This window comes from Juglans microcarpa x Juglans regia, chromosome 2D (genome assembly GCF_004785595.1).
Source record: "Juglans microcarpa x Juglans regia isolate MS1-56 chromosome 2D, Jm3101_v1.0, whole genome shotgun sequence".
Taxonomy (NCBI): Eukaryota; Viridiplantae; Streptophyta; class Magnoliopsida; order Fagales; family Juglandaceae; genus Juglans; species Juglans microcarpa x Juglans regia.
In genome coordinates this window covers 28,769,296-28,786,151 of record NC_054596.1, presented here as the reverse complement: position 1 = coordinate 28,786,151, position 16,856 = coordinate 28,769,296, and the positions used below count along the sequence as shown (strand labels likewise).

Sequence of the window (16,856 nt, the reverse complement as noted above, 5' to 3'; positions counted from 1 at the left end):
AGCTCATCATCCCCATCTCTCTGATCCAAATCGCAAATCCAATCATCCAAACTCCAAATGTCCTCATCCAAACGTAAATAAATTTAAAAAAAAAAAATCAAACATTGGCCACAAATAATGTGGTGCCCTTGACCCCAACTTGTGTTTTGGCGGAAGTCATGGTGCCGGGATGTTGGCCGCTCGGGTCGCACACCCCTAGCACACTGTGAAAGCAAGTGTATGCATCTATGCAATATAATAGTGTGCAGTTAATTCACAACAGTAAAATAAAAGGACAGTCAGGAATTCTATCCGTGTTAGAATTTAAAGTTACATCACCAAACTAAATCCATAAACCACCGATCTTCCAAACTCTAGCATTTAAATAATACAGCCATCCAATTTAAAAATTAAACCAACTAATAACACTTAAGAGAGGGGGAAAAGGGCCCCCAAGTCTTCACTCATCAGGCGGAGCCGAACCTCCAAGCTCATAAAGGTCCTCTACATCAAAATCTATGGTTCTGCAAAGAGGAACCGCAAGTGGGAACACCATAGTGATGCAAAATCTCATGAAGGGACGGTGGGTGGGTCGATGGAGAAGGGACCAAGCCTTACAATGCGTGGCACGAAATGGGTTGGTGCACAAAGGCAGTGCGCTGGTGCACGATCGAAAATCACAGGATAAAGAGAGATGGGCAACACGGATTGGGGAAGTAAACGATGGTCGGAAGGTGCAGAAAGAGTCAAGCATCACTTGAAGCGTGGAGGCAAACTTGAGGTGGGCATGGGTGGCATTGTAGGGTCATGCGTTGCAGAGGAAGAGGGTACGACGCGCAAAGAGGAAGGGAGGGAGGAAGAGAAGGAAAGAAGAAAATTAGGCCTTTTGGCCTTCATACATCAAACGATGTCATTTTCAAGGGGGTGACGGGCTGGACTTTAGACTCACATCATGGACTTCTACACAAGCCAAGCCCACAACACAACCACACACTCAATAACACTTAGAGAAATCATACCATGGGCTCCACAAATAAGGAACAAAGATCTTTGTGCAACTCTCTCGTTCTCTAACTCGAGACTGGAGACCGTTGCGGCCATAAACAAAGGTCTCTAATGGCGACAAGAGACCCTTGTTGGTCTTTGGTTCACGACCAAAGCTTCAAAGACCAAAGACCATGACAGAAGAAGACAAAAGTGCAAGAAGAAGAGGAAAAAGTAAAAAGACATGAAGTCAAAGTGTAATACCATGTAGGTTATAAGTTCATAAATTAAAATCTAAATCTTCATCTTAAATATCATTTTAAAACTTAGAAAATATATAGGTATATAATAATATATTCATTTACCTTATAATTTGTAATTCCTAGAAAATTTGTTGTCGTTCTTTTTCATAAAAAGCCACGCTGAAAGTTGAAGCTCGGACTTGGAATGAACTCAAAAATTTCCAAGCATAAAGACCGAGCATTAAGGCACAAGAAAGGTCCGATTATACTTGCTTGGGATGACCGAGCACGCTACTTGGCATAGGTTTTCTTAATGATCGATTATAATACGCAACTTGCTTGCTTGGCACCCGTGCTTGGTAGACTTGTTTGGAAGATAACAAGAGATTGAGCATTAGGGCAAAAGAAAAGTCTGAGCATAATTGCTCGAAATGACAACATACTTGCTCAGCATGACTGAGCATACTGCTTGACACACTTGCTCGAAAGTGATGAGCATACTCACTAGGGATCTTGAGCAACCTGCTCAAAAACCAAAGATGGTTATCAAACAAGAATTGTGATTGTGGATAAGGGATCACATGAAGTCTGAGAGGGAATAACCAAAATCGCAACAACAAGACTCCACCTAGACCTAGGGAGTTAGAGTAAGCACTACGATAACATGGGTTTTCACCCTTAAATAAATTTAATTCACTTCAGCCGTAAGAACCCAATCATTATAAATAGGGGGATCAGTGGTAACTTATAGTGAAAAGAAAGTGCAAAGAGTGGAAGTGAAAGGCAAGGTTACTAGCAAGGGTAAGAGTGAAAGGTAGGGAACAGGCAAGCAATTGGAAAGTGAGAGTGCCAAGCGAGCATACCTTAAGTAGGCGAGATTGGGCGAGATAGAAAATGAATGGGGACCATGAGCGAGGAAAAGAAAGTGAAAGGAACTAGTGAAAGAATGTTAAATATTTTAACATGAACATTAATAATTGGATCTTTGATTTTATATGATCCACAATAATAAAAACAACAATAATTAAATACGTACTTTTCTCCATCAGTTTGATGAAGAAATTAATCTGACTATGAGAGAAGGGTCACCCTAGCAACTGGGCTAGTTTGTTTTCAGAGATGAGATGAGATGAGTTGAGATTAAAGTTAAAAAGTTGAATAAAATATTGTTAGAATATATTTTTTAATATTATTTTTATTTTGGGATTTGAAAAAATTGAATTGTTTATTTTATTTTATGTGGGGATTTGGGAAAGTTGTAATAATGAGGTGAAATGAGATGAGATGTTTCCTGAAAACAAACGAGGCCTTATAGCCTCACAAGTGTCTCTCAATGGCTAGGGGCACAATGATGTTGTAAGTGAGAACCCTTAACCCCTCAGTACTATTTCTAGATTTCTGGCCATCAAGAAATCTAAGATTTTGTATTTAATTGTGATTAGAGATATAAAGTTAATCTTATCTCTTAAGAGTTTTTCTTATCCCATTATAATTCATCTATTATGTAACACCCCCTTCCCGTAAACTAGGAGTGTCATGTATTTTTCATAAAAAAAATCTGGCAAGAGATCTCAAATTTCATAATTGAAATTAGAAATTTATTTTGTAGAAAATGTCTAATAAAATGTCTTCCAAAAACATTAAAAGAAATAAACTGAACAAAATTCATGTCATAAAAACATGTTTTATTTTAGAAAGTCTAAACAAAAAATTTAATGCTCCTTCTATTCTTGGCCTGCCTGCTCGTATTCATCATCCTCACCTGAGTGGTTAAAAACATGAAAACAAACAAAAAATGAGTCGAAGACTCAGCAAGAAATCCATCACAACGTAAACATAATAAACATAAAGTTTTCATAAAAACTTTTATGCTTGGAGCTTAAAATTCATGACTGTTCATACTGATACTTATGCTATGCATGACTAATTTATCTGAAATAACTGACTGATCTGATTTAACTGACTGATCCGATTGATTTATCTGATTTAACTAATTTATCTAACTGGTCAACACACTTAACCCTGTGTGCGAGGTTGTGCACCGACCCCACATCCCGCGGCCACAAGGGGAGCCGCTGATAGTATTCTGGCATACTATGGTGGACCACGACTGAGTTTGTGGCTTGCACATCTACCCTGAAACTGAACTGCATTGGTACCATGCATCTGAATGACCATCTTATTAACTGATCTTATCTTATCTTTCACTTGAAATTAAGATGGCTTACGTGTCTTATACACATGAGATGCATGACATATTACATACATAATCATAATTTTTGAGTTTAAACATTATGCGGAATGACAAAATAGTATGCTATGCTGGATGACATGTTTGCATATGACATGAGTGGTGCATAAATAATTGGGTGGAAATGAACTGGATTGAATACTAATTATCTATAATCTGAACTGTGATCATCCTAATTTGTGATCAAATTACTTATCTCGTTGCGCTTCTTCTTGAATAACACTTCGTAACTTGACACCTATACGCAATAATATCTATAACTAAATCTTTCTGGGAACAATAAGTACTAATATCCTACTTAATTAAAATCACATCGTAGAACATAATCAAATAAATATTCTGTTTATCACAAAAATCAGTGAATACTGATATCTTAAATTATTTACAATACTAATAGCATATTCTTACTTTCAAAATATAACTTAGTATAATACTTTGAGATATGATCAATTCTATTAAAGTAAATAATAAAACCTAAATTCTTAAAATAGGTTTCCTTTCTTAACAAAAATTATTAAATCTTATAAGAAACTAAATAAATACTAATATTGTATAAATATTCTTAACATAATAATTTTATTAAATTCTACTAAATAGACAAAGGAATATTAACAAAATATTAGGCTCAATAACATACTTTAAAATATATTTCAAATTCTTTAAACACTTCCTTAATAGTCTTTGAGTAATATATTTATTTAATTAAAAACTAACCTTTAAAATATTAAGCCCAATAAAATTACTAAAACTATTGTTGAAATAAAATAAGATCAAGCCCAATTTAAAATATAAGTCCATTTAAACATAACTAAAATAGTTTCTGTAAAAGTGTAACATGGCCCGTAACATATTATTATTACTACATGAGCCCAACAAAACAAGCCCATCATCACACGCACATAAAGGCCTAGGGCCTAAGGGCCCATCAAAACTTACGGATTCTTCTAGAAACAAGACACACGGGCTAAACAAAATGGAAAACAGAGAGTTTGAGAGAGAGGGAGAGGCTCTGCGATATAGGGTCGAAACTCACCGAGGGAGAGAGGCTGATTCGACAATTCTGGGCGGCCGGAAGTGATCGACGGCATGGCTGGAAGTGGATGGCGACGCGGCTGGGTGGTCTTCTGGGTAGGGAGGTGCGACGCCGAGAGAAGAAGCGAGAGTTAGAGCGAGAGAGTGTGATCTGTCAAGCCGACTAGAATAGAGGGAGGAGGGTGGCGATAGTCCTGGGCTTACCGGGAACACGTGGGTTTGCCGGGGAACAACCAGTCGGCAGTTTCTATGTCGCCTAAGTTGTCCCTGGCGTAGGGTGGTGGCGAAACCACCAAGGCTGGCTGCGTCGAGGTGCGTCTACGGGTGCAAGAGGCCACAGCGTGGTTGAGCTGGTTTCACGGGCAGTGGCTGTCCATGAGCTGGCACCGGCGTGATCTGAAAGTGGTGGTGGCGTCGGCGTGTTCTAGGCAGTGGTGGAGTCGCCGCGGAGGAACGTGGGTGATGGTGGTTTGCGGCGCAATAGATTGTGGGATTTGTCTGTTTTTTGGTGAAGCAAAGCAGAGTGTTATCCAATGGTGGCATCGGTTTGCAATGACTTGTGGTTCTGCGAAGTGAAAGTGTTTTGGCACAGGAGGAAGCTGCGGCTGCTTGGGTCTATTTCATGCATGAGGGAAAAACGTGTATAAACATATATATATATATATATATAGGTGGTAGAGAACACCATAAAAAAAAGCCCTAGGAAAAGAGATGTGCATGTGCAGTGGAGACGTGCGGGGCAGAGAGGAGGGAAAACGTGGAAGTTAAAAGTATGAGTTATCCTAATAACAATAAAATATGAATAGTAATAATAATAATGATATGATAATAAATCTATTAAAAATTAACAATTTATTAATAATATAAAATCTGATAAAATAATAATAATAATAATAATAACAAATATAATAAATTTATAGCTATATGAAAAAATTTACATAACACTTATATTATAGCCTTAACTTAGGATCGGGTTGTTACATATTAACTAATAAGTTTTGAGCTATTCCAAACTCTATCAAGATGGGTGTATGGGACATAGAGTTTAAATAAAACTCTTACATTCTCCCACTTGGCCCATACGCCCATAAAATAATATTTTCCGTTCATGTGTTTATTATAGGAAATTAACCATACTACGCAAATTCATTTCTTGAAACCTCTCACAGCTCAAAATACATTTAATGAGTTCCGTAATATCAATGTCAAACCAGCTACTAATGCGAGTCAAGGTAGTTCTCTGTTATATAATCAACAAATTTCATTCCATGTACCACAACACCAGTAACTTAATTTAATATGATTTTTAATTGGGATAATTAAGGCTTATACTGTAATGTCTTGGGTTCCAACTCATGTCCATTGTAGATATTATCCTGTCATCATTCATTCATACCATTTAATGTATATATAAAGTGGAAAGACAAGAAAACAGAAACAAAACAACCATAATAGATATCATTAAGTGTTCAAATAGAATTCAAAACATCTATGAGCTCATTAACATGTTCATATCATAAGACCCATTCTATCAACATGTTCTTTAAATTGCTTCGCTACTAGACCCTTTGTCAATGGGTTTGCTATCATAAGCATAGTACTAATATGTTCTATGGACACTGTTTGTTTCTATACTTCCTCCTTAATGCTTAGGTATTTGAGCTTAATGTGCTTAGCACCTTTAGAATACCTATCATTATTTGAGAAAAATACTGTAAAGGAATTATCACAATAAATTCTCAGCGGCCTGACAATAGAGTCGACAACTCCAAGCCCTGAGATAAAGTTCCTCAGCCATAAACCATGCACTGTGGCCTCAAAGCATGCCACAAACTCAACCTCCCTTGTAGATGAAGCAGTGATTGTTTGCTTCATACTTCTCCATGAGATTGCTCCACCAGCCAATAGGAAAACATAACCTGAAGTGGATTTCCTGCTATCAAAGCAACCAGCAAAATCAGAGTCTGAGTATCCAGTTATCTCCAAACTGTCAGTTCTTCTGAAGGTAAGCTGGTAATCCATAGTTCCTTGTAGGTATCACAATATCTTTCTTACTACTTTCCAATGAGATATCCCTGGGTTACTTTGGTAGCGCCCAAGCATGCCGACTGCAAAACTAATGCCTCGCCTCATGCAAATCTGTGCATATATCAACCTCCCCACAACCTAAGGATAGAGAATTTTTGCCATCTCTTTATGCTCCCACTCAGTTTTAGGACATTGTGATAGGCTAAACTTATCACCTTTTGATATTGGAGTGTCCAATGATAAACAACTTTTCATGCCAAATTTCTCAAGAACTCTTTCTATATAACTTTTCTGAGACAATCCCAACAGTCCTTGTTTTCGATCCCAAAGGATTTTGATTCCGATCACAAAGGATGCCTCACCCATATCTTTCATTTCAAAGTTCATAGAGAGAAAACCCTTGGTTTTATAAAGTAAGCCAAGATCACTACTAGCTAACGAGATATCATCAATATACAGGATCAAAATTATGAACTTACTCCCACTGACCTTTTGGTATATACATCGATCAACGATATTTTCTTTAAACCCAAAGGCAGTAATGGTATCATTGAACTTTAAGTACCATTGTCGAGAAGCTTGCTTAAGCTTGTATATCGATTTCTTAAGCCTACATGCTAGGTGATCTTGGCCCTTTTTTGAGCAGCCTTCTGGCTGCTCCATGTAAACCTCTTCATCCAAATTTCCATTTAAAAATGTCATTTTCAGGTCCATCTAGTGTAACTCTAAATTATAATGAACCACCAATGTCATGATGATCCTGAAAGAGTCATTTTTAGATACTAGAGAAAAAGTCTCTTTGTAATCAATGCTTTCTTTCTGAGTGAAACCCTTGGCAACAAGTTTGGTCTTATATCATTCAACATTGACTTTTGAGTCATGTTTGGTCTTAAAGATCCATTTACACCCAACTCTTTTACTCCCTTCAAGCAATTCAACAAGATCCCAGACTAGATTCTGATTTTTGGATTTCAACTCTTATTTCATTGCATCGATCCATTTACTAGAATCACTTCCTGCTATGGCTTGTGAAAACATTAGTGGATCTTTACTTGTCCCAATGTCAAATTCAAATTCCTGGAGGTACACCACATTGTTCCATAATATTCCATTCATAAAGTTTATATATATATATATATATATATTTATATCAGGCAAAACAACAACCTGCTTCATTTGATAAACTTTATGAATGGAACATTGATAGATTATCTAAACAAGAAATCCTTACTACTATAAATAAGATGTCTATGGTTGCTAATACTTGTGTTCCTAACCATAATCTTGCTCATGTTGAAATTGTTGATTTGTTAGCTACTGGATTTTCCTGTACTCTTCGTCATTGGTGGGATAAGCATCTTACTGATGATGCTAGACAAACCATCAAAAATGTTATTAAACATGATGATGCCGGACTGCCATTTTTTTATATATAAGTTAGGGTATCCCTAATGGTGTTAATACTCTAATTTACACTATTATTAAACATTTTATTGGTACCCCTTCTAATATTACTTCTCGTATCAGTAATTATTTGAATAACTTAAAATACCCTACTATATATGTCTAATTATAGATGATATCAAGATGTTTTTATTTCCAAAGTAATGCTAAGGGAAGATAATTTGAAACCTTATTGGAAAGAAATATTCATTGATAGACTATCTCATCTTCTTGCTCATAAGGTCAAAGATGAACTTACCAATGTTACTAGTTCGATTAACTATGATAATTTTACATATAGTGATAGTATTAGTACTATAAAAAAACTTTGTATTAGCTTGTGTAATGATAAAAAAATGTTATGAAGACAGTTGAAAAATACCAAGAAAAACCAAATTTGAAATGGAAAACTTCTATGAACAATTTGGCTTACCACCTATTGCCCTTCTAGGCAAAAAAGGAAAAACGATATTTACAAAAATTCTAAAATGTCCAATAATTCCAAAAAACACACGCCTAAAAAAGTGATGATTTTTACCGAAAGAAATTTCTTTCCACAAACCATTTTGCTCAAAACCCTGCTAAAGGAAAATGTTTCAACTACGAAAAGTATGGTCACTTAGTACAGATTGTACTATAAATCTAGCAGGATGAAAAAAAGGATAAATCAAGTAAACGTTGATAACAATGCTAAAGAAGAACTGATTCATATTTTGGAATCAAGATCTTCTTAATCATCTGGTATCGATGAATTCAGTACAAGTGATTCTGGCTTTCACTCTACTACTGAAGAGTCTGATTCTCCTAATATTACATTTGGTTTAAAAATTCTTGTTGTAAAACCATTAATGTTCTCAGCAAGGGTGAAGCACAAGAAAACCTTTTGATTGAAACCAAAACTAGTTCTAGTAAGATAGAAGCTGCAAAGAGAAGGTTGGGTTTTGATGGCTGCTTTGTGGTAGATGCAATTAGAAGAAAGGGGGGTTGGCTTTGTTATGTAAGGAACAAAATAATGTAGAAATCCATAACTACTTGCAATGGCATATTAGTGCATGGATCAATGATATTGACGTTAATTTTAAGTGGCTATTAACTGGGTTCTATGGCCACCCAGAAATAAGGAAAAGAAGAGATTCATGAAATTTGTTGGCCAAATGGCAACCCAATGATCAAACTGCGTGGTGTGTAATGGGAGATTTTAACGAAATTACCTCTCAATCTGTGAAGCAGGGGGTAGCCAAAAGGGTGAGCTACAAATGAGATTGTTTAGGGAGGCTTTGAAAAACACCTTCTTGTATGATTTGGGTTATGGAGGGAACATATTTACTTGGAGTAACTAGCACACAGACTTCACCTTCACCAAGGAAAGGCTAGATAGAGTTGTAACAAACTATTTATGGATATCCATCTTCAAAGAATCTATAGTGGAAGAGCTTGTTGCAAGGTTTTCGAATCACAAACCCCTACTAATACATATGGTTGTGCGTAGCAAGACAAAATAGAGAAGAATACGCTTGTTTAAATATGAAGCTAATTGGGCCACTATGGAGGGTTGTGAGCAGGTAGTGGCAAAGGAGTGGATTAAGGGAGTAATGAATGAGTATCCTTTGAAGAGGATCCAAACGTCTCTTGAAGCTTGCAGTGGAGCTTTGGTTAAAGGGAGTAAGAAGGTTGCAAGGGATTGTGCAAAGAAACTGAAGTATAAGTCTAAACAACTGGAAAAATTGCAAGATGCAGAGGGGCCAATAAATGCTGAGAAGGCCAAACAATTAAGGTATGAGGTGGACATGCTTTTAGAACAAGAGAACCTGAAGTGGAAGTAGAGGACAAAAATGAACTAATTCATTCAATGGGACAGAAATAAGAAGTTTTTCCATGCTTGTGCATCTTAGAGAAGGAGGAACCTAATTAAGTCAATGGTTGATGTTGAAGCTAGAGTGAGAGTGGCACACAATGAAATTGCTGAAACTTTTAGGTAGTATTTTGAAGGTATCTTTCAATCCACCTGGCCTACTAAGGAGGTGTTGTCAACGAGCTTATATACAATGGAAGGGAAAGTTACTCAGGAAATGAATGAGAAGCTGGTAAGGGTGTTTACGAAGTAAGAAGTGGAAGCAACCATGTTTCAGTTGGGGCCATTAAAGTCCCCTGGGCCTGATGTCTTTGGGGCTTGCTTCTATCACAATTTATGGAACATTGTGGGGTATAAGGTGTGCAGTGTAGTATCAGCCTTCCTTAGTGGGGGTGAAATGGATCGGTTCCTGAATCATACTTACATAGTGTTTATACCTAAAGTTAAAGACCATGTGCCAATTATTGATTATAGGCCAATTAGCCTATGCCATGTCTTGTATAAAGTCATTGCAAAGACTTTGGCAAATAGGTTGAAACTGGTCCTCGATGTTTTCATCTCCAGCACTTAGAGCGCTTTCATACCTGGTAGACTCATTTCTGACAACATCTTGGTAGCCTATAAGGCCCTTCACACTATGAAGAAAAGGAGGTATGGGAAAGTGGGGAGTATGGCTATTAAGTTAGACATGTTAAAGGCATATGACAGGGTGAAATGGAGCTACTTGGAGGAAGTGATGAGGAGATTGAGTTTTGATAATAGATGGGTTGTTGTGATAATAAATTGTGTCACTATAGTCTCGTATGAAGTGTTGATAAATGGACAATTAGGAGGGAAGTTTAGACCTTCTAGGGAAGACAAGGGGACTCATTGTCCCCTTATTTGTGTTGTGTGTAGAAGGTTGAGTAACTTGTTTAAATCTTCTTAGCAGAATGGAGCCATAAGGGGGTGCCTACGGTGAGGGGAGGAACTAGACTAACATATCTTTTATTTGCTGACGATTGTGTTTTGTTTGGTAAGGCTAAACTGGATGAATGGAAGAAAATAAATGGTTTGTTTGAACTGTATGAGCATGCCTCAGGACAATGCCTCAACAAATAAAAAAACTCTTATTTTCTTCAGCTCTAACACTAAGGCACATGAACAAAGGTTAATTCAAATAAAGTTGGGAGCAAGAGTCAGTGACTATTATGAGAAGTACCTGGGACTCCCAACTACGGTAGGCAGATCCAGATATACCTTTTGAGGTATTAAGGATAAGATGTGGCTGCAGATAAATAATTAGAAGAACCAGTTCCTTTCCCCCTCGGTTAAGGACATCCTCCTCGAGGCAATGATTTAAGTGATCCCAAATTACCATATGAGTGTCTTTAAATTGCTTGTTAAGTTGTGTAGAGAAATTTTAGCCATGATGGCGAAATTCTGGTGGGGTTTTAAGCAAGATGACAAGAAGATACAATAGTGTAGTTGGGGTAGAATGGAGGAACCAAAAGACTCTGGAGGGCTCAAGTTCAGGAACCTAGAAGTATTTTAAAAACGATGATTTACTGCAGGCAAAGCTAGGCTCAAGGCCTTCTATGATATGGAGAGCCCGTAATCTACTCAAAGAAGGACTTATATGGAGGGTAGGTAACGACAGAGACATCAAAATATAGGATGATAAATGGATCCCAAAGTCATCTACTTTATGCTTGCAATCACCTATGAAAAATTTTAAGAGCAACTCTAGAGTTGAGAAGCTTATAGATGTTGAGAGGGGATGTTGGAAAGCTGAGTTTATCAAAGACATGCTAGGGAAGAGGAAGTTGAGTTAGTATGCAGTATACCCTTTAGTTTGTGACAAGCTAATGTGAGGGTATACAAAGAATGGGCAATTCAAAGTAAAAACTAGATACCACTTGGAAATGGGTAGAAGGAGAAAAGAGAAGGGTGAAGCTTTTAGTTGCCTATTAAAGGGAACTTGCTGGAGAATAGTATGGAGTATGAATTCCCCAACTGTGATGAAGAATTTCATGTGGAAAGCTATCAATGACTGTTTACCCACAAGAGTGAACTTAACTAAGAGGAGAGTTATTGAGAATTCCTTGTACCCTATTTGTGAAAGAGAGGAGGAATCAATATACCATACATTGTGGAGTTGTGCTACTGCATCCAATGTTTGGGCTGACTCTATGAGTCTTGCTAAAAAATGGGCCAGTTCAAAAGGTGAATTTTTAAAGGTGTGGAAAAAACTGTCCTAGAACCTACAGCAGGATGGATTGGATGTTGTGGCATCCATCATGAGGGGGTTATGGACCACAAGAAACAAGTTTATCTTTGAGAAGACTTTCTCAAGCCCCAAAGTGGTGGTGAAGTAAGCAAGGGATAGTCTTGAGGAGTTTCAGCAGGCACAAAGTAGTTCAATGGGGCTTAAAACTGATGAATGTACAAAAAGAAGGTGGGTGAGACGAAAACCTCCAATAGGCAGTGGAGTTAAGGTGAATTGAGATGCTGCATACAATTCAAAATCTAAGAGAATGGGTGTGGGGATTGTAATAAGGGATGTCCAAGGAGAGATTCTGGTGTCTATGTGCATGAATAGATAGGGTGTAGCACACCCAGTGATAGCAGAAAATTTGGTGTTACGGAGAGTTCTGAAGTTATGCACAGAACTCAATTTTTCTTCTATTACTTTTGAAGGAGACGCTCTAGAGGTCATTAAGGCAGTAAACAAGGTTGAGGATTGCTGGACTTGGTATGCGCAATTGGTTGAAGATGTCAAAAAGCAATGCAGTGTAGAAGTGGCTGGATAATTCAGTATATAAATAGAATGGGGAATAATGTAGCTCATCAGCTCACAAAGATAGGTCTGTCTGGTAAGAATGAACAAGTGTGGATTGAAGAGTGTCCAAAGGAAGTGTATAGTGCAGTTTTACAAGATAGAGCTTGTATAGTCAAACATTGAATTGAATGAAATTACAATGCTTTCAAAAAAAAAAAACCTTTTGATTACTTTGATTAGCCACAATACCAACCCTGAGCTTAAGGAAGAATACCTCCAAAAGCTCAAGAAAACCATGGTGAAAGAACAACATGAGAAAACTGTTAAACCCAAAATTAGCCTTGATGAAACTTTGGAAAGATTTAATGAGAAGAAATCCAAAAACATTTCTGTTAACGAGCTCCAACATGAGATTCCTTTTGTTAAAAAAGAAATTGTTGAACTCAAGAATGAGTTGAACAATCTTAAAACTGATAATAACTCTCTTAAACAAGAGTTATTAATTTTGAAAGTTGAAAAAAAGTTTGACCAACATGACGTTTCCAATACTAATGAGCAAAATGATGGTACTGGCCCCAATCATCATGAACCTCTTTTTTATACTGATAAAGTATATTTAATTGACTGCTTCATTCCTCTAAAATAGTTTTTTAAAGTAAAGATTATTGTTTTCCATGAATTTAAGTTCAAAGTTGTTGCTATGATTGATTTAGGAGTCGATATGAATTGTATCTAAGAAAGTATAATTCCTAGTAAATACTATGAAAATTCCACTGAAAAATTATTTTATGCTAATGGTTCTCAAATGAAGATTAAATATAAATAATGCTCATGTTTGTCAAGACAATGTCTATTTTAAAATTCTTTTTGTTCTTGTTAAAAATATGACTGATAAGGTGATTCTAGGTATGCATTTTATATCTTCTTTATATACTTTTCTTACTGAATGTGATGGCATTACTACTTACACTTTTGGGCAAAAAGTAAAATTTGAGTTTGCTTCAAAGTTTGATAGGGATACTGACAAAGGTTTGAATGTTTTGATTTTTGCTAAGAATTTGAATTTCCTACCGCAGGAAATCAAATACAAAAAAATTGTTGAACAATTATGTGGAAAATTGTTACAGTAAAAAATTGATAATTTTTATAAAACAAAACTTGTTGATGATAATTTTAAAAAAATTCGAGTTCCTAATTCTTGCCGGTTTCTTCATCGGAGACAGAACGACAACCAGCTGGAGTTAAGGCTGGAAATTAGGAAACTGTTGTGAACGACTCCGTTATTAGTGCTTCAGGTATGCATGATTCAGAGGAGGCCGTTATGGAAGGTATTAATGCAGGAGGTAGGAATGGGATGCTGCCCTCTGGGGTTGTTATTGGGAGGGATTCGGATCCCTTAATTGACGCTCATAAGATTCTTCCGTGTAATGCAAGAACTGATTCCAATTGCTGCCTTTGAAGATCCTTATCTAGTAAATTCATTAACTACTAACAAGGAATCACTTTCAATTACTAGATTATGAATACCAAGGTGGATACTAAACTGAAGGCCTCGCAGGATAGCCAACCCCTCAATCTCCACTGCATTCAACACACCTTGTTCCTTCTTTGCTACAAACATCATAATATCCCCCTTTGAATCCCTTAGAATTGCTCCAACTCTAGCAATCGAGCCATTTGAAGATAAGGCTCCATCTACATTAAGTTTAAAAGAACCAAGAGGTGGGAATTCCCATCTGCAGTAATTTTTTACAGTAAGTATAGGCTTACCTTCAGTTCTTTGAAGGATTGATGCATGGCCAATGCATTTCCCAGAGCTGCCGCTGCACTTACACACTTCTCCTCAAAGATCTTCATATTTCTTCTGTATCAACAACTCCAGCAAATTAGAAAAAACAACTCAAGCATATCTTTAGATCTGTCTTGAAGAAAACTTAGCACAACATCAATAAACAGCTCATTTCTACTGGTTTGCAGCATGGTGGGAAAATGAGTAGACCAAACTTCTTTGACAAATGGACAATAACAAAGAGCATGTAGGACATATTCTCTTTCAGCACCACAGAAAGTACATCCTCCCACAACCATCACTTGTTTCTTCATAAGGTTATATTTAGTAGGTAGAATCCCTTTGACAGCTTTCCAAGCAAAGATTTTCACCTTAGGTGGAAGTTACATAGACCAAATTTCTTTCCATAACCTCTTCAAACTTGCAGCCCTCGAAGATTCACCACATTGCCTGCTCTGGTTCAAGGATCAAAATAGCCTATAGGCACTTTTAATAGAATAATCACCATGTGCATCCTGAAACCAACAAAGTAAATCAGGCCTTCCATGACTCAGAACAATATTCAAAATATTCGAGGCCACCTTAGGAGAAAACATAACAGTAATTTTTCCCACATCCCATCCCTGATGAACATCATCCATTAGCATATTCACAGTAGCATCTTCTTCAAAAGCTGCAGCTCCACTTTCACTCTCTAGAGCATATAGTTTAGGCACCCCAGGTACCCAATGATCTTTCCAAATTCTTGCACCTTGACCAGAACCAATCCTCCAACGACAACCAGCTCCCAGTTTATGTAAAGTACTCCAAATACCTCTCCACACACACACAAAAAAAAAAAACTCATGTCAAGACTCTACCATATCTTGGTATTTCTACTGTTAATTCTTTCAAAGTTGTTGTAATTGATACCTCCAATATTGGGTATGATGACATTCTGAAACAAATTATTTCACTAAGTTTGTCTGAACAAATTGTTTGTTTCCATTCTAGAGTTTGGAATAATGCACAAATTAACTATATATTAAGAAAAAAAATTATCTATAATACTATGTATTTCTAAATTTCAAATTGATTTTTTAAAGTAAAAATTTCTATTATGTATTGATTGCAAAAGTACTAAATACGTGTTAGAAAATGATGTTGAGAATATTGCTTGAAAATATTTTTTTGCTTGATGGCATGCTATTTTACGTGTTTTTTTTTTTTTTTACATTGAATACATTAAAAGTTCCTGAAAATAGTTAGAAGAACCTCCAATACTACTCCTTCATTCTCACCCAAACCCAATCCATCCTGATTAAACCCATTTTTTTATAAAAACTAATCAAACCAGTTGATCTACCACAATGTTTACATATTAAGCTTGATCACCAAAGAAAAATGGAGTATGTTGTCAAGAAGATATTTGATTCAAATATTTCCTATCGCTACTATGCCTACATTGAAACATGGTTCAAATTCATGTTATTCTAGAATATTGAGATGTCTCATTCATGGTTTATTAACTTCGATAAAAAAGTTCATTCTCAATTCCCTCTATGGTTTATGAGATGGTGGATACATTTTGACCCAATTTCAGATATGTTTTCTGACAACCTCAATGGTGCTATTAAAAATTTTTCCTACTGTTTACAAGACTAATTAGCATGGGTAGAAGTTCTCTATTTCCCTTCACTCTGACAAGAAATCAAAGTTTTGTGGATCTTGAAGTGGAGTTATGTTAGGAAAAATGAAATCTTTGCTCGCAATTGGTACGCCAAGTGGTGGAATAAATTTACTCATACTCAAGATGCTATTGATAATGTTAACTGAGATTTTCCTCTCATCTTTCCAAATTTAGGAAGCATCGAGGATTTCCTTGCAGTTTTCCCTATTGCTAAAACTTTTGTTGTTCAAGGGCCTGGATACCCTATTGCCGAAGGCAAAACAACAATCTACTTCATCTGATAAATCAATTAAATCTGCTAAGTCCAACAATCTGCTTCATCTGAAAATAAATATACCACTTTCTTCCTCGTCTCATCATTGTAGTGGGTGCCATCCTTTCTCTTATGGGTTGTGACAAACAACTGGGCTCGACTTGGCAATGTCCCAGTTGATTTTTTCTGCATCCAATATTCTAGATTAAACACATCGAAAACAAAGAACTAACAAATATTCAACAATAAATAAATATTACTAGAACTAACACATATCGAAGAATTTGTGTTGATAGTATATATGTTTATATCATTAATAGAATTAATATTACTATATCACTATATATAGTTAATTGTATCATAAGTGATGTAGTATTAGTATAACTAATATTATAATGATTTATATAATAATTTATATATAGACTTAAAAGTATATTACTAATAGCAATAGAGTGTTAGTATAAGACCATAAAGTATAAATTGAAATTAATATACATTATATAATATAATTGTGTATAATACAAAAAATATTATATTAACATTTCAATTACAGAGAGGATTGGAATATTTGGA

At 36.1% G+C, this 16,856-nt stretch overlaps 1 protein-coding gene across 1 annotated transcript; it reads right to left on the bottom strand.

The window, feature by feature from the left end:
• Nucleotides 1–6,117: 6,117 nt before the first annotated feature.
• Nucleotides 6,118–6,510, bottom strand: LOC121249419 (secreted RxLR effector protein 161-like). Its single transcript, XM_041148130.1, has one exon. It carries the CDS (start codon nt 6,508–6,510, stop codon nt 6,118–6,120), a length of 393 nt encoding a protein of 130 aa, XP_041004064.1.
• Between the last annotated feature and the right edge of the window lie 10,346 nt (nt 6,511–16,856).

What these genes read in the sequence shown, in the direction of transcription:
- LOC121249419 (XM_041148130.1), bottom strand. Translation starts at nt 6,510, where the DNA reads ATGGATTACCAGCTTACCTTCAGAAGAACTGACAGTTTGGAGATAACT.